A 19496-nucleotide genomic window follows, 5' to 3' on the forward strand; every position below is an offset into this window, starting at 1 on the left:
CAAAAAAGGGAAACGCTGGCTTATGTTTTGCATTCTGTTCTAATGGGTTGTTTTCATAGAAAAGAGGACTCAAAAGTAGTCTCCTGGCCATAATTGGGATTTTTGAACATGCCGAAAATGGCAAGGTAAATCCAGCCTGTTGCACAGGGGAGTGGGGTGGGGCTGGAGGCAAAAAAATCAACATGGTGGCCTTCAATTGAAACCCAACCTGTTTTGAGGTGCCTTGTGCCTGCAACACACATAAGGGGCAAGTCAGAGCTCCAATGATGTGGGGAGAGCAGACATCTTGACTTTTTTTATTCTTCCGGAGGCCCCTGATGTTACAAACCCTTTCAAAATACTCACTGAGTGGTAACAACCCACCTCCCCAATGCACCCAGATGTTTTTTTTTCCTATTTCAGATGCCAAATTTGGCTGCAACTTCTAAAATGTTTCACTGCGCAGAACATTTTCTATACCTTTGTTTTTGTTTTTTTAAGCAAAATCAAGTCACCAGTTCTCACATTAAAAAAAGAAAGAAAGAAGCTTGAAGAATTGCTTCTCTACAACGTAGCTAAAGTCATTTTTTCACTATAAAATTGTACTGATTTCATATTAACAACAGCAATCGCAGTAGTTGTAGGAACAGAGAAGTATTAGAAACCTGAAAACAAAACCTGTGTTTTCAGTGTTGGCTGTTTGAAAGGCATTGAGAATCTTTCAGAGATCAAGAGATACCACACAGTACTTCCAGTAACTTCATACCAACCAAATCTTTTTTTAAACTGCCACATCTTTAAAAATCCACTGTAGTGAAAAGATCCTGGCTTGCCTTAAAGGTCCTGCAGCAAAACTACCATAAATAGCTTTTTGCTCATTTATTTTTGGGGCATGCTGTGATATATTGACCTGATTACCATCATGGATTTAGCCCTTGGTGGCTGTGAGTATAAATCAAGGACAGTTAATAGGAAAGTATTAAATTTAACACAATAGGATTGAGGGAACAAAGCTACTTTGGTAAAGTTGCTGGTAATTATGAATGTCTGAAAAACTTCCTGGTGGGAAAAGTTGTAATTTAGAGGCAGTGTTGCCACATCTGCTGATGAAATCTTTTGACATGGAATATTTTGAAAAGATTTATTATTTTTTCCTATACAGCCAGTCCTGGTATCATTGTACCCTGTACAAACAGAGAATAGAAAATCATAAGATCACTATGTTCTGGTTCTAAAACCCACCAGGAAGAACCATTTTAATTTAGATGGTGAAGATCTGAAAATGGTTGGTATCCCTTTACCTCTGATCCATTGCTTGTGTTGGTTTTGTAACACAGAGGAGAACTCATAAGAGGAAAACAAGAAAGCAAAGCAAAGAAAGCATAACCATAAGTTTTGTGTCCTTGGACGGATTGCAAGCACCAGTGACCTCTCTGCTCCGTTGGGCAGAAGTACTGCTCTGCGTTTAAAACAGAGCGTGTACTACAGAGAAGGGGAACTGGGTTTCCTTTACATGGAGTCTCCAAGAGAATCAGAGTCATCCAAGGATAGAGGCAGGTACAGGTCCTGTAAGAAGAAAGGGACAAGCATTAAATCCCACAATTAGCCTGGATGGCATCAAGAGGAAGGAAGCAGCAGTCAAAAACTTCTGTTGTATGGATGAAAAGCTGGCATGGGACAGAATAACAGAGTTGGAAGAGACCTTGGGGGTCTTCAATTCCCTGCTCGAGCAGGAGACCTATACAGTTTCAGACAAATGGTTGTCCAATTTCTTGTTAAAAACTCCAGTCATGGAGCATCCACAACTTCTGAAGGCAAGTTCCAAATGTGGTTTTTCAAAAGACAACTGGACTTTCTTGGTTTTTTCCCTTGAAAAAAACTTCTCAAAAAACTTTTGCTTCTCATCCAATAAATTTATTCAGTTCTGATGAGTTCTTGGATGAGAACTGAAACATTTTCAAGGGAAAAATACAACAAAGTCCAGTTGCCTTTTGAAAAGCACCCTGGCACATCCATGACCTGGATGATTGACAGTCTCCAAAGTCATTCTGAAAGCAAGCCAGGACCACTGATTAATTGTTCTGACTGTCAGAGTGTGCTCACATGTGTGCTTGGGTGCATGAGGAGAGAGAGGGCATGGAAATTTAAAGGATGTTAACAGTAAAGCCAAAACAACTGTTACTAGGAGTCCTGACTGAGAAAACTATCACAGCACCAACAAAACGTAATTTTAGAATACAGATAGTCCTTGACTTACAACAGTTCATTTAGTGACTGTTCAAAGTTACAATGGCAGTCAAAAAAGTGACTTATGACCATTTTTCACCCTCACAACTATTGCAGCATCCCCAGGGTCATGTGATCAAAAATCAGACGCTTGGCAATTGGCTTGTACTTATGACGGTTGCAGCATCCTGGAATCACGTGATCCACTTTTGCAACCTTCTGACAAGCAAAATCAATAGGGAAGCCAAATTCTCTTAACAACTGTGCTACTAATTTAACAACTGCAGTGATTAACTTCATACCTGTGGCAAGAAAGATCGTAAAAAACTTACTTAACAATTGTCTCACTTAGTAACAGAAATGTGGGGTTCAATTGTGATCATAAGTTGAGGACTACCTGTACTTTACAGCTTGCAGAATCAACATTAGATTCAGTTCTATTTTAAAACCACAACTAGCCTCTGGCGTAGGGCTTTTTCCTACAGTATCTCCCATTCTTTGAGATCTTGCCAAGGGCAAACTCCTGATAGTTAAGATTTCTGACAGTTCTAAACTGTGCAAACTCATTTGAGTGACCTTCAGCCAGACTCTCTCTCTCAACCCACCCCACCCCTATATTTGTTGTTGCAACGCTCCCCATTTTGAATTCCTGGGAAAAAAAAGTGGGGACAATAATGTTAACAAATAAATAAGCAAAGAACTGGCACAGTTGGGAAAGGCGAGATGGCTCCCGAGTTGCTAAATGATCCAGAGCCCTGCTTGAGGTAGAAGAGTTCTAGCCTCACAGGGATAATCTCAATGCAGCTTCATAGAACATAGAATAAAAGGGTAGGAGGGGACATTGGAGGTCTTCTAGTCCAACTCCCTCCACAAGCAGGAGATCTTATATCAGCAGCCCCTAACCATTCCATTGGTTAATTGCTCTCACTGTCATAAAATTTCTCCTTAGTTTCAGGTTGGATCTCCCTCTAATAAGCTTCTATCCATTGCTTCTTGTTCTGCCTTGGAGATGCTTTGGAGAATATAGGTTGACCCACTCTTCTCTGTGACAGCCCGCAAGTATTGGAAAACTACTATCACATCACCCCTCGTCCTTCTCTTCATTAGACTAGACATACCCAGTTCCTTCAATCCTTCATCATACAGTTTAGCCTTGAGACCTTTTATCATCTTTATCACTCTTCTCGGCATTCTTTCTAAGGTTCCAACATTTTTTTGTATCCTGGTGACCAGAACTGGATGTAGTATTTCAAGTGTGCTCTCAAGTCTGTTACTTGCAGGTAACTCTCAACAGTGTGTAATCTGTGGAAGGAGGTTTAGTAAGGTATAAGAAACGTAATACCTTGTGCTTACGGAGGCTTCCTGGGCTAGTAGGTGTAGAGATTGGGGATTGCTTTGATTTCGGTGTGGAAAGCTGGCTACTTGATGTTCCATTTGCTGTCAGGGAACAAAAGGAAAATCACTCATGAATGAAGATCATCATTTAAAAAACCCTCAATTACATTCTAGTTTGTGAAATCTATAGCTGGGAAACAATGAATTGGATGGTCTCACATTTCTGGCTTCATAATTAGGGTTTTGCTTATTTTAATTAGATAGATGAGCAAAAAAGTATTATATGGCAATTCTGCATATGGTTTCTCTGCTACGCAGTATTAGTATAAGCAAAGGTGTCATATGATCATCTAAATTGCTATATCAACTGCTCTGAATTTAGCCAGAAAAAGGAGTAGGAAAAAGATAAAGGTGGAAGGAGGAGGCCAAGTAAATCATTTCAAATACTGGTAGCCGTTGACTTACGACCACAATTGAGCCCCAATTTTTTGTTGCTAAGCAAGATAGCTGATAAGTGCATTTGGCCCCATTTTATGACCTTTCTTCCCACTGTTGTTAAGTGAATCCCTGCAATTGTTAAATGAATCATTTGGTTGTTAAGCAAATCTGGCATCCCCCTTAACTTTGCTTGTCAGAAGGTCCCAAAAGATGATCATATGAGCCCAGGACACTGCAAATGTCACAAATACACACCAGTTGACAAGCGTCAGGCAAATTTTTATCACGTGACCATGGGGATGCTGCAACGGTTATAAGTGTGAGAAATGGTCATAAGTCTCTCTTTTTTTTTCATGCCATTGCAACTTTGAATGGTTACTAAACAAATGGTTGTAAGTTGAGGGCAACCTGTACTAAGTTGTAATAAGAAAGACACATAATTAGAACTACAGAAAAAGTTGCCATATATACATATACATATACATATACATATATATGGTATTCAGCTTTGTTCGGGTATTTTCCCACGTCATTGTGGTTGTGCTTTTAAAGTTGTAGCAACGTTTCAGCAGAATCTCATCTGCCATCATCAGGCTTCTGTATTGTGTTCCTCTGTGAGTCAGACTTTCACAGCTGTTTCTGTTTTAAATTTAGTGCTAGCCTACTGCTGTGCCAGAATGGATTTTTCTTCATCCTGATTGGTTGGGAGTCATGGTCTGTGTTTATTGGTCTTGGAGTTTGCTGTGTTCTGCTTGATTGGTGTTTCTAATATCTTCTGTCTGTTTTGTGGCTTTTTTTGTGTCTTGATTGGCTGGCAACATTGTGTTTCCTGTATTGGAGGCTTTTAGTGTGGCTTGGCTTCAAGTAAACGGACGGCTATCATACTCGGAGCCAAGCCGCACTAAAAGCCTTCAATACAGGAAACACAGTGTTGAAAGCCAATCAAGACAAAAAAAGCTACAAAACAGACAGAAGATATTAGAAACACCAATCAAGTACCTCGAAAACTTAAGAATATATATATATATATATATATATATATATATATATATATATATATATATATATATATATATATATATATATATATATATAATGTGTGTGTGTGTGTTAAGGTTGATTGACTTCATAACTAATATACGAATTATTTCACAAACTGCTACTATTTGAGGTTTATAAGCTGCTTAAGATGCTCTCAACATTTGTGATGATTTCCTTGAATCCCTTGCAATTTTTTGTTATGATGCCTTATAAAAGAAGGGTATTATCCATCATCCACCATTCCTGGATTCCATTTTGCTTTCTTAAATCTGATTAAACTATGAAATGGAGGGAAGGATCGCCAGAGGATTACACCTGCTTTTTTCTTGACAGAAATCCATCAGATATAAACCTAGCAGGGCTTAATTGCTTCATGAACTCCATTAGAGAAGCACATAAATTTAAAAGCCAGACCTCACATATTGTGCCTGCTGTTGTTGTTCTCCATGGAAACTGTTCATCGCTCTGCAGTTTAGAGAAAGAAACTCAGTCTAAACTAGAACTGCACACTGTATAATAATTTATATGAGAACAGCACATCCCATCAAATGTAGCCAGGAATCCTGTGTAAATGTCTCCCTATAATAAAGATTTATCTTTAAAAATCTTTGGGCTTATAGTGGTTCATAGTGAAGCTTGACAATTGTATTTGATGGACTGGTTCTAGTTGTGCCAATAACTGAACTTTAATTGAATGCGAATCAACAGCCTGGTGTTGCAATATTTGCTGATGAATTTTGTTCCAAGATCATTAAAGAAAGGGGCATTTTGCAAAAGGATAATCAGTTGATTTCTGTTTGTATGGGTCCCCCCAAATTGGAGTCAGGGAGTACAGAGTCCCAGTCTATAGTGGTATGTGGCAATAATCATGAGAGACAGAAGGAAGAGATGCAGCTAAGACAATTGTCATAAAAATGGTATCTCAGCCCATGAAAGGAAAAGGGATGTGGGAAGCATCTAACCCTAAGCCTCCCTAGTTTTCTGGAATGTAAAAAGTAAAGGGAGGGAGAAGTGATTTCTGACTGCTATTGTTACCGTACAATAAAAATAATGCGAAGACTCATGGTTCATGTTTTGGGTCTATGTTATCTCAAAGGGCAGATATAGCTGAACTACTGCTGAAATTAGCATGTTCATTATTCTCTCCTTGATTAGCTTCCATCCATTGCTTCTTGTCTTCTGGTACTTTGGAAAATAGGTTGACCCCCTCTTCTTTGTGGCAGCCCCTGAAATACTGGAGCATTTGGATGATTTTTCCTCCAAATGCTGGATTAGCTTTTTAGGTCAGCCGGTTTGATGCTGCTATCAGCTGGGACAAGTCAAAGCATGTGACTATGTGGTGTCCCCAAATGAAATAATTATGGTTTCATTGATTGCATCCTCATCTAGAGAATGCAATCATTAATATCCCACTCCTTACACAAGTATCTCCTTGAATTTATTATTATGGAGGTTTTTGTATAGTTCCACATCTTCACAATGATTCAATAATTGTATCTGATTACCATTGCTCCTACTTTATAAATTATACTTGCTGAAGACTATATCTGACACTTTTAAATTATCATATACATAGTTTGACTATAGTTCATATTTTTCTGGGAGGACTCAACAATTTATGATACTTTGTGTAACTTCTATGCTTGTTCTTGGGGGTCATAGCTTTCCCAGGGAATCTGGAATTTGTCACTTTGCTCAATGAAGTTGTGACACCTCAGTTCAATAAACACAACTTGGAAAAAGACCATGTGACAGAAGTCACATTGAGTCATCAGAAGAAATTCTATGGCGAAGGAAGATGAGATTTTAAAAAAAATCACATTAGCAAAACACCAGCACTGTTCATTGATCCAAATTATTAAAAGGCCAATCAATTTAAGTCTCTTAACTTTAACTGTCTTCTGGCACTATTTGTCAAAGAAGCAGCTGTGTTGTTTAATGTTACTTAATTATTTTGCAGGAAAAAAAACAATATAAACGCTCTTGTGGAGGGCATCACAATCTACTTCTCTAGAGAGAATAACCTGCCTTTATTTTTTCCTTGTCAGGCATGGAAGACCAGGTCCATGCATGAAAGTTCAATGAAGCTGATTTATTGCTAAAAGCCTATCCACAAGAATCTTCCCAGCTAATGGCCCGTACCTGGTTAGAGTTAAATATGGGTTAACAGCACTCAAGGTGAGTTAGGCTGAGTTTGCTTGTGGCTACATAGGGATTCTAGGCTTATCCCTCTTTTCACTCTGCCCCCAGGTTCTGTCATTCCTTCTCCTACTCTCCATTCTTAGTTGTGATTCATTAATTAACTGATAGTTGAAAATGAGTGTATAGGTTACATGGTCTTTTTCTCTGCAGTGATTTTTTAAATTATTATTATCTTGATCAATTGTGCAAGTACAATTTTAAATACAAATAATTTTAAATACAAATACAATATTAGTCAAGGAATTTGAATGGATGTTTGGATGTTGTTATCCAAACAGAATTATATTTGAATTCAAATCATCCTTGGTTCATAATCCAAATAGATAGATTTAATATTATGAGAGCAAACTTCTACTTGTTCAATTGGATTTCTTCTTCCTTTATTTTCACATGTAGTATAATCATAGAATCATAGGGTTTGAAGGGACATTGGTAGTCTTTTAGTCCAACCCTGCCTACTGCAGGAATCTTCATCCCATTCTAGACAAATTACTGTCCAGTCTTTTTTTTTTTGAAACCCTCCAGTAATAAACCATCCACAGCTTCAGAAGGCAAGCTATTTCATTGTTTAATAATTCTGATGGTCAGGAAATTCAAGTATTACAGATCTCTCACTGTGGAAGCCTTGTGCTCTCTAAGCTTGGCTGTTTTCTTGCAGACGTTTCATTACCCAACTAAGTGACATTGGCAGTGATAATGAGTGTGGAGTTAGTCTCCTGTTTATATACAGATACTTGCTCTGAAGTATTGGGTTAGTAGAGTTTCTCCTTGATATGTGATTGATAGGGTATTTTTTTCTGCTTGATTGTTTGTCTAGTATCTGGGTGTTGCAGACTATGTGCTCTGTTTTTTCTGTTTGCCCATGATGATGTTACCTAGTTGGATAATGAAACTTCTGCAAGAAAAAAAAAGGTCCATCCCGCCCCTGATAGGACCTAATGGTAAAGATCGCAATGACAACACCATTAAAGCCAACATCTTTAACACATTCTTTGGCTCAGTATTTGTAAACAGCAATGGATCATGCCCAGTATTTCCTAGCTGAACCACAGAAAACTACAATGATCTAATACATATCGATTTTACAGAAGACAATGTTGAAAAAGCACTACGCAATCTAAAACCATCTCTATCTATTGGTCCAGCAGAATATGTGCCTACTTCTTAAAAAAGCTATCCACTGCCATAGCAGAACCTCTAAGGATAATTTTTGAAAAATCTTTCAGGACTCCTTGCCTAACCTATGGTCACAAGCCATGGTCAACCCCATCTTCAAAAAGGGAAATCCCAGCCTAATTGAAAATTACAGACCAATCTCCTTATGCTGCGTCACCTGTAAAGTCATGGAATCAATTATTAACCAATCCATTATCCTCCACTTAGAGACAAACAACCTACTCTCTAATAAACAATTGGGTTTCAGGAAAAAACTATCCTGTAATCTGCAACTCTTACACTGCAAAAACATGAACTACACAACTCGATCAGGGCAAAACAATAAATGCAATCTACATAGACTTCTGTAAAGCCTTTGATTCAGTGGTACATGACAAACTACTCCTAAAACGAAAATCTTATGGTATCAACTGCATAACTGGACAGAAGCATTCCTGTCAAACAGACAACAAATGGTCAAAATTGGGAGTGTCCTATCAAATTCTGTACCTGTCAATAGGGGTGTCCCCCAAGGCAGTGTTCTAGGACCAACTCTCTTCATACTCTACATAAATGACCTCTGTGATCACATTAAGAGCAACTGCATTCTCTTCGCTGATGATGTAAAGCTATTCAACACCACAGATAATAGTGCTACCCTTCAAAAAGATCTTGACTATGTATCCGAATAGTCAAACAAATGGCAACTTCAAATCTCAACAAATAAATGCTCTGTCTTACATATTGGCAAAAAAATCAGAAAACAAAATACAAGCTGAATAGTCAAGACCTTGTTGATGATCCAAGCTCTGTAAAGGACCTTGGAATACTCATCTCTAATGATCTAAGTGCTAGAGCCCACTGTAACTACATAGCTAAAAAGGCATTAAGAGTTGTTAACCTAATCCTATGTAGCTTTTTCTCTGGTAATATCACACTACTAACTAGAGCATACAAAACATTTGCTAGACCAATACTCGAATACAGCTCATTAGTCTGGAACCCACATTACGTATCTGATATTAGCACAGTTGAGAAAGTCCAGAAATAGTTCTCCACCTCTCTACTCATTGTAGAATACCTTATGCCACCAGACTTGAAATTCTAGACCTAGAAAACCTTGAATTATGCCGTCTTTGGTCTGATCTAAGTATGGCATATAAAATCATACATTGCAATGACTTACCTGTCAATGAATACTTCAGCTTCAACCATAACAACACAAGAGCACACAATAGATACAAACTCAAGGTTAACCGCACCAAACTTGATTGCAGGAAACACGACTTCAGCAACAGAGTGGTCAATGTCTGGAATACTCTACCTGACTCTGGTTTCTTCCCCAAACCCCAAAAACTTTAATCTTAGACTTTCTACTGTTGACCTCACCCCTTTCCTAAGAGATCTGTAGGGAGTGTGCATAAGCGCACCAACTTGCCTACCGTCCCTGTCCTATTGTTTCTTTTATTTTTCTTATATGTACCCATTTCATGTATTCATAACTATGTATATACTTATACCTTATTATCTTGTAAGCCATTGACAAATATAAATAAATAAATAAATAAATAAATAAACTGCCAAGCTCAGAGAGCACCAAGGACCCCTCATTTCAACCCTGAGCTAGAAACATTCTCTTCTGCACATCTCACTGTAAAGATTGTCCCCATAACATAAGCTCAGTTTCTTCCATAGGATCCTAATCATCATCCATCCCCATCCCCCACTTTGGTAAAAAACAATTTGGAGGCTGACAAGGATGATTAAAGCTACTCTGAAGCTGTGTCAGTTCTGCTGAGCTATTGCCAACAATCGATGTGACAACCCAGAGAGATGGACACTTTTGTCTATTAAATTTTCTTTTGCCCAGCTCAGTGGTGAAAACAAACACTGCAATATTATTGTTAACTTCTTGCTTCATGTGAATCTCTTCAGCTACTTGACTTTGCCTGATGGGTGCAATGCCAAAGGATTTAGAAAAGAAATGCTAGGACTATCACAAAAACACACTTCTTTATCTATATGAGATTGAATAATACTTTCTATTGTTGGCAGATCAATCAGTCCTCTCTTAACTAGAAACTACAGCTGAGCCAAGCAGGTTAACCTGCTCTATTTTCTCTGAATATATCAGAGATGTGGGGGAGGGAATCAATTCCTTCCAATCATAGGATGGGAATGAGCAAGAAAGATTCCCAAAGAAAAGCAGAAAGAAAAGGAGAAGAAATAAGTATTAGGTATGTTTGCTGTTTTGAGTTACTTGTAAAGTAATAAAGTTAGGATAAAAATCTAGTAAATAAAATAAATAATAAATTAATAAAAGAAAGAAAAAGAAGTATAAAAATGATTTCCAACTTTCTTTTGCAACAGATATTGGAATGAATTCACATTAAGCTCTTACTTTATGTTTACAACACAACTTTCATTTTTTCTATAATCTACTGTTTTTTTTTCTAATTATCAAAGCAAATCCATGTATCATAATTTCATTTGTTCTGTTACATACACACATACACACAAAATCCAGAAGGGGCTTCCAATCATTATTGAAATTAATCATTATCTTTTCTTGAATCAAAACTGTCCATTGCACATCTCAGCCAACTCCAAGAATTTCATCAAACTGTAGAACAACTATGATTGCCTACTCAAACCATTTTATATATGTATATGCATATGCATATGTATGTATGTATGTGTATATGTATGTATATGTATATGTGTGTATGTGTGTATGTGTATGTGTGTATATGTATATGTATATAACACAGCATCATTGCAGGGCTATTGTGAAGAACAAAGCATAAAGAAATTGTGTTCCCTCCATAAGTATCCCACTGAAACCCTCTTTTCATTTGAGGGAAATACTGAAACCCACATTTTTATCAAATCAAATGAGAAATGCTAGGGAAAAAGATTCATAATATTGGGCTCCAGTTTTAAGAAAATACTATTCAAGGTTTTGAAGCACATAACCAGTTTGTGAACTAAAGAAGCTTCTTGGATGAGAAGCAAAATGTTTTCAAGGTAAAACAAAGTCCAGTTGCCTTTTGAAAAAGCACCTTTGGGACAACCAGTTTGGTCTAGTGGTTAAGGCAGCAGACTAGAAACCAGGGTGTGTGAGTTCTACTCCTGCCTTATCCTCTTGCTCAGCTCAGCCCATCTCACATTTTGTTGCTGTGGGGAACATAGGAGTAGGAAATCAGACATGTTGACCACCTTGAGTTATTTGTAAAAATAATAAAAGCAGGATGCAAATAAATAGCTTAAAATATTATTTCTTCTTGAATGCAGATGACACAACTAATGGCAATACATTGCAGCAGCAGATACTCCTACTGTCTTAGTCACTCACTTCTAGCCAGCTCCCTTGTCCAACCCTAATCCTTGATGAGTTAGAGTTTGGATGGACATCATAAGCAAGATAAGCCAGGATGGGGACAGAAGGCAGCAGAAATAAGCAAAGACCAGGTTATTTCATGAACTTTTCCATACACTGGAATTGGTCAGTCTCCAATCAAAGAGGAATATGCTTCTCAAGTTAATTTATGCCCCAGATCCACGAGAAGCTCATGTTTATTGGTTGGAAGAGAACAATCACTCACCGTCCTGAAGGTTACCTGAATCAGCTGGTGATTTGCTCCGGCGCAATGGAGCTGGGCTTTTTGCAGAGCTCTTCTGTGGGGTTGGAGATGACTTGCTGCCTGGGGTGGGAGGTGGGTTTCCTTTCATTACTCGACACTCTGTAAATGAAACAAAAACAGAACACACCCACAAGATTCCATTAAATGGGTTGCTTTTTAGAAGCTGAACACCTATATCCTTGATGTCTTTAGATGAATAGAATTCAGGTTCCCAAATTATCTGCAATGTTCATGCTGCCTTGTGTAAACTCTGGAACCCCACCCAGGTGGAGGACATCCAGCTTGGATAATTCTGATTTGAATCAGTTTTTCAGCCTGGTTCCTCCCATATGTACATGATGAGGCAGTATCTCACTAGACAATGCCTTGTAATCTCTCTGCTCCTTTTGTGATCTGCTCTAGAGCAGCGGTCACCAACCAGTGGGCCACGAGAAAATTTTGGTGGGCTGCAGAGAAATCTCACCCCCAGTATACCCCCCAAAGCAATTAATCCAAGCTGCGCAGAAACACAAGGCTGCACCACCCACATGGCCTGCGAGAACCCTCCCCACCCACTCAATCCTTACCCATAAACTTGCCTGCTAAATTGCTATTTTTCCTTTTTCCGACCATCATCTGTTCTGCTGTGCTGGGAGATTTAGATTAGCTAGGAAGCAGAAAATGGATTTCTTGCTTTCTAGCTAGTCTTTAGATCTTTGGCTCTGCTTTTAAGCACAGCTGAACCTCCCTTAGGACAGAAGTTTCTGTTATTCAGTGCAGACTTATGGTAAGCAAATTTTATGTGACAGACTGAGCTAACTGATGGCAGATAGATAGATCACTGAATGATTCTGTGAGCAACTCAATCTGCCTGCCTGCTTTGCCTGATTTTGGGTAAAAGTTGCTCTTTTTTAAATAAAAAATTCAATATTTATATAAATATTTATAATATTTACATACAAGCCATGCCCATCCAGTCACATGACCACCAAGCCACACCCACAAATTAGGCCATGCCCACAGAACTGGTTAATGGTCCTTGGGATTTAAAATTATGAGTTTGGTGGTCTCTGAGGTCCAAAAGATTGGCGACCTCTGCACTAGAGAACCTTCAAAAAGTCTGAAAAGTCTTTGCAAAACTTCATGTTATCAAATTAGTTTGATGAAGCTTCACTGAATGAACAGATCAATCTGGTATTGAATCTGCTTTGAATGGCTTCCCTAATGGAAACCAATCAAAAACTCATTATAGTTTAGTATGACTGATAAAAAGCAACATTTGATCTAAATATGGATGCCTGGCAGAATAATTTCACTTTGTGCTAAATATACCTATTCCTGATGGTGTAATTCTTCTAAATTATCCATCTTGGCTTGAAATAAAGCATGGTATTATGCTTCTATTCATTCTAGAATGTCTCCTCAAAATCTAGCTTTAGGGTCCTGAATTATGGGAAGAAACTTCATATACTCTCCAAGGATCACCAATCTAATAAGGAATTATCCATTTTAGCTGAAATCTAATCGGATGGATGGATGGAAGGATGCATGGCTAGATGGATGGAAGGAAGGATGATGAATGGATAGATAAATGGATGGGTGGGTGGATGAATAAATAAACAAATAAATAAATTGAAGCTGTGAAGGAACTTCAGTTCCTATGAAACATAGGAACTGATGCAGAAAGATGTGACATTCACTCTCTCCAACTCTTCAAAGCATCTTTTTGGAATAAGAACCAAAACATTTGGAAGATAATACAAAGAGAGGAAAACCAAGCGAAGGAGATCCAGATAGTGATAATTTCTTGCAAACAATGACAATTCCCACAAAAACAAGGGTGTCTGTCATAGTCTAGAGAAGCAATCTATAATGTACAACAATCTTGCTTAGTTCTTACAAAATATTAAATGTCTTTAATAGATTCCAAATGAATCGGTGCTTCTCAGCACAGAGATGGCAGGAGGGACAACTGAGTGGAGTCTTAGACAACTACCAGATTTTGTCTAAAGGAAAAAATAATCAAGCAGATTTATAGAAGGGATTTTGGGGGGCAGTGTGGCAAGAAGCAAAAAAGACTGATGAGATTTACAATCTTCTTGTGAAACACAAAGCATTGTTTCTTGTCTTGCCTTCTGGTGCTTTGGAAAATAGATTGAACCCCTCTTCTTTGGCAGCACAAATACTGGAATAGTGCTATCATGTCACCCCTTTTCTCTAGATTAGCTACAGTATACCCCAATTCTGGAACTGTTCTTCATATGTTTTAGTTTCCAGGCCTTTAATATCTTAGTTGCTCTTCTTTGCACTTTTCCAAAGTCTCAACATCTTTTTCGTAGTGTGGTGACCAAAATGCAGTATTGCAGGTGTAGTTCTTACTAAGGTTTTATAAAGCAGTACTAATACTTCACAGGAATTTGAATTGGGTTCCAATTTTGGTAGGTTGGGTTACAATGAGATGCATAAAATGCAACCTATAAAATGCAATTCTATTGTGAGTCCGAGCAATATTATTTTGAAGGGTAATAAATAAATAAATGTAGTAAAATATATGTAGAAGTATTTATCACTCTATAGGCATTTCTTATCTTGCTGTTGTAGAAATATTTCTTTAACTTTTGCTTGTTGTAAAACATACAGTTACCTCCCTCTCCTATGAAGACACATGATTGTCCCATCTAAATCAATCTGAATCCATCTGTTTACCTTTATTAATATGTTTCACCATAGCATTCCCCAGCCCCCCTGGGAATGAAACGTACCTCTCTGGGAATGCAATCTCCTCCATCCAGAGGAATCCACACTTTTGAAGTATGCTTTAATAGCCTTGTTTAAGTGGTGAGTTGTGATCAATTAGCATAACAATAGGAGAAGGGATAATGAAAGGTAAACCGTGCCAGGAGGACATTTGTCTTTTGCAGGAAAGATGTAAATCTAAGTTAGAGAGTTTACAATGCAGTTACTCTACTTCTAAAGAATCTTAAAGGTATAAGAAGGCTTTATATGCTTTTGTAACCTTCCTCACATACTTATCTTGTGTGTATGTGAGGATAGGTCTTACCCTAAACTTGTTGATCAATTAAAGTTAGTTTTTGTTCTTCAAAGTCTCTGCTTAAGTTCATTTTTGGCACATAGTGATCTTAAGTTATAGCCGGACTTTACAATTTAATATAAAATGCCTAATACAAATGCAAGGTAACCCCCAATTTAGCAGAAAGGTACCCTTCCCCTTTAAAAAATAATAATTGTGCAAGAGATTTTACCATTTTCATCCAGAGAAAAGTCATCTTGGGCATAGCGGAATTTTTCCGGGCCACAAGCGATAAATACATCATCATCACCAAAGAAATCATGAAGGCAAGTTACCTATTGAAAAAATAAAGTTATTTGTTTAGTGTGAGTTGGCAGCATTCATTTTATGACTCAGATTTCTTGGAAACATAAAACTGTTTCTCTCTCTCTATCTCTATTTCCCTTTACACAAACTATAACACAAAATGTAGTGTAGCAGTTACTTTGATGGTATGTTAAGCAATGGTATGTTAAGCTTTCTGTTTTACAGGTTCTATTTCATGCCAAATGAATAACCAGGCAATTCCTTCCCATGGATTCATTTTATGAGTTCCTGATTGTTTATAGGATTACAAAATTACCAAAGCTCTCTGGGCAGGTTGCAAGAGTAGAACCTGACATTTTATATCACAAGAAGACATTAAAATGGAAAGTGTACGTCTGATAGAATAAAGCCACTTCATTGAATCTTCCAGTACAGGGATCTCCCCTTGGTACAGCTCATCTTGTACTCTACTAGAGAAGAGGATGAGATAGTTGATAATCCAATACTCAGAGTCAACTTGAATCTGGTGACCCTGACTCTCCAGCAGTGGTGGTATTCAACCGGTTCTGCCCGGTTCTGGAGAGCCGGTAATGGTGATGAGCAGTGGAGACAGGACCGGTTCTCTCCATTGCTCTGTGTTTGTCCCACCTGGTCACCCGGGCTCCCATACTTACTTTTATGGTCAGAATTTGAAGCATAGATGCTTTGTGCGGCGCAGAATAGCACCGCATGGCAGCTGCTACAACAACCGGCATCGTGTAGGCTTGCAGGAGGTGAGTTAAAACGTCTCTGTGCCTGCGCAAAGTGCGCATTTGGTGCACACATGCACACAAAGTGTGTGCACAGACACAAATTGCACCCACCAAGCCACACCCACCAAACCGGTGGCAACTTTATTTGAATAAATACTGCTCTCCAGGTCTACACCAGAAATCAAAACTGATGGACCAAGTTTCCTTAGAAGATATAGGCGGATGATGCTTGAGGCTCAATGGAGAAGTAAGTCCTTCTTGTGAGTAATAGGTTTCTTGGAACTATAGTAGGAAGAATTCAGGAATAATGTATTCTCAAATCTCTGTCCTACCTGAAGTTTAAGCCAACCCATGGCTCTAGAAGTTCTAACTTAAGACCCAGAGTTTCTCCTAGGCAGAGTTAAAATATCACATAACAAAACAACTTCACTTCCCTGCTCCATGCAAAGGAACAACAAAGATGAGTACAATAAGTAAGAAAACAAAAAATGTTCCTGTAAACTTCTTGATAAATATAGCTATGACAACTTAATTTTTTTTTATTTTTTTTTAAATAAACTTTATTAATTTTACTTTTTTAAAAAAAAGACAACAACACAGCTATAAATTATATACAACAAAGAGACGCACCAGTCTTGGCGTAAGCCAAGAGGGAAAGAAAGGAAAGTTTGAGAGAGGAAAGAGGGAAAGGGAAGAGAAGGGGGGAAAAGTGGGGAAAACAAAGGTAGGAAAGACAATTATAATAAAACCATATTTTGTGACTGTCAGTAAGGTCTTTTCTTCTTCAAAGCTATCGTCGGCCTTAGTCTTCTTAGCAGTGAACTATCTTTGATTAAGCCAAATATACAAAGGATTCCAATTGCTAGAATAAATTGAAGATTCTTTATTTTTTAATGCTTGGGTTAGATTGTCCATTTCTGCACATTGTAAAATTTTCTGAATGACCATAAGTTCAGTGGGGATGGAAGATAGTTTCCAGCACTGGGCAAATGCCAGTCTGGCCGCGGTTAAGATATGGATTGTAATATACTTTGATTTTTTGGATATTCGTTTATCAAAAATTCCTAGAAGGAAGGACTCCGGTTTGTACTCAATCTGTTCCATGGTTATTTCCTCTAGCCAGTGCCTAATTTTTTGCCAATACTTCTGGGTTTCCTTGCATGACCACCACATGTGGAAGAAGGTACCTTCTGTGTTTTGACATTTCCAACACTTGGGGCTCGTGTTGGGGTGCATCTTGGCCAATCTCGAAGGAGGCAGGTGCCATCTATAAAACATTTTATATAAGTTTTGACAACTTAATTTTAACATATTGTAAACTACCAGTTACAATTACACTGTGACAAGAAAACTACATTCCTGGAAATAAGTATTTCACAGTCATTCCTGTCACTTTCTCTTTAGGGACTTAACATATTAAGGTGGCTTGGAACATGCAGGGAATAAAACCTTAAAATAGGGAATTCCTTTAGAAAGTGTTTCCAGATGTCTTCTTTGTTGTGAAACACTCCTTTGACAATAATTTTTCTAGAAATATCACAGAGTTCAACATTTGTTAATTTAAAGATTTGTTATTAGTTGGCCGGAGCTCCTGTGTATCTCTTGGACTGTAAAGGTGACAAAGAAGCAAGTACCAGAGTGTATAACACCAGACCTATCGCTGGCAGACAAAAATAACCGAATTCTGCCTTACTTATTTCATCCATGTTATGCAATCAAATGGAAAAGGCAGTTATGCTCAGAATAGTCAGAGGTAAAAGAGGGCACTAAAAACATGATGGTTGGATACCATCAAAGTCAACAGCAGTCAGAGGATAAAAAAACTGAGACAACCACACAAGATCAGAATATGTGAGGAGCGCCAGCCCATCGAATCACTGAAAATTGGACAGGGTTGAACAGATAGCATCTGTCAGCTGTCTCAACTTGGACCGTGAGCAAAGAAAGACTCCTGGACTCATGGTCATAGAAGCCAAGTAGTAACAGAACAGCAAAAGCCAAATGTGGTGTTTCACACCCAAGGAGTATAGTTAACATTCCCCTCTGGATCTTGTTTCCTCCCTCGGTTATTGGTGAGTGTTCAAGTGTATTCAAATTAATTATTTTGCTAACAGTCCCCAGCTGCGTGGGCTTGAAGGTGTTGCATTCCACTGAATGGCCTCTGAGCAGGCTGCAGCTCTTTACGGGATGACGTGATGACTTTCCCTTTCCTTTCCTCTATGCTCCCCGCTTCTATCCCACCCTGCAGTTTCCTCCCCCCATTTCTTAAGACAGCCTGGCATCTAAGCAGGGTCAGTGCAACAGGATGGCCGTCTGAACAGCACCAGCATTAGTTGGCTGGAGTATCATAGGGCAATGAACAACTACTTAAACAAATCTGAGAGTGAGCTTGCTTGGAAGGAATAACTACAGGTAGTCCTCGACTTACAACAGTTCACTTAGTGACCATTTGAAGTTACAACAGCATTGAAAAAAATGAGTTATGACCATTTTTCACACTTATGACTGTTTCAGCATCCCCGAGGTCATGTGATTTATATTTGGATTCTTGACAACTGATTCACACTTATGATGATTGCAGTATCATGTGATCATGTCATCTGATCACCTTTTGCGACCTTCTGACAAGCAAACTCAATGGGGGAAACCAGGTTACTTAATAATCAGGTTACTAATTTAACAACTGCAGTGATTCACTTAACAAATGTGGCAAGAAAAGTTGTAAAATGGGGCAAAACTCACTTAACAAATTTCTCACTTAGCAACATACATTTTGGACTCAATTTTGGTCATAAGTCGAGGACTACCTGTAATTTGCATTAAATGAAAGGGACATGCTTGCAAATACAGGTAGTCCTCGATTTACAACCATTTCTTTAGTGGCCGTCACTGAATCAAGTGACTTATGATCACTTTTCACAACTATCACTGCATCCCCATGATCATGTGATCAAAATTCAAATGCTTGGAGACTGGTTATATCTTTATGATGGTTTCAGTGGCCCAGGGGTTACGTGATCCCCTTTTGTGACCTTCTGACAAGCAAAGTCAATGGGGGAACCGAATTCACTTAACAACCATGTTACTAATTTAACAATTGAAGTGATTCACTGAACAATTGTGGCAAGAAAGGTCATAAAATGGTGCAAAACTCACTTAACCAAATGTCTTGCTTAGCAACAGAAATACTGAGCTCTATTGTTGTCATAAGTAATTTTTAGCTCTTAAAGCAAGATTGAAAAGCCTTTTATAATAATTTATAATAATCTATAATCTATATTTCAAGGATATGCATTGGCAACCTCAATTTGTAAAATGTGCAGTCATCCCCTGCAACAATGAATTCGTTTTGTCACTGAATTTATATGACTTTTTATTTGAACAAAAACATTACATTACAATGCAGAA

The 19496-nt window shown here is 38.1% G+C and overlaps 1 protein-coding gene across 4 annotated transcripts in view; it reads right to left on the reverse strand.

Annotated features, from left to right (window-relative positions):
- Positions 1 to 270: 270 nt before the first annotated feature.
- DCX (doublecortin) overlaps positions 271 to 19496 on the reverse strand; it is a 195250-nt gene continuing 176024 nt past the window's right edge. For 2 of the 4 annotated variants that reach the window (XM_087940843.1, XM_087940842.1), the window contains exons 4-7: positions 15263 to 15365; positions 11997 to 12119; positions 3548 to 3642; positions 271 to 1545 (exon numbers count right to left, since the gene is read on the reverse strand). In XM_087940843.1, the coding sequence (XP_087796969.1) occupies positions 1489 to 1545; positions 3548 to 3642; positions 11997 to 12119; positions 15263 to 15365 (378 nt within the window). In that variant the 3' untranslated portion in view covers positions 271 to 1488. Of the gene's footprint in view, positions 1546 to 3547; positions 3643 to 11981; positions 12120 to 15262; positions 15366 to 19496 lie in introns of all 4 variants that reach the window. The other 2 variants (XM_026703182.2, XM_087940841.1) reach the window with 2 other exon arrangements.

The sequence above is a fragment of the Pseudonaja textilis genome, chromosome 12 (genome assembly GCF_049901715.1).
Source record: "Pseudonaja textilis isolate UNSWEBS1 chromosome 12, rPseTex1.2, whole genome shotgun sequence".
In the NCBI taxonomy this organism is placed as follows: domain Eukaryota; kingdom Metazoa; phylum Chordata; class Lepidosauria; order Squamata; family Elapidae; genus Pseudonaja; species Pseudonaja textilis.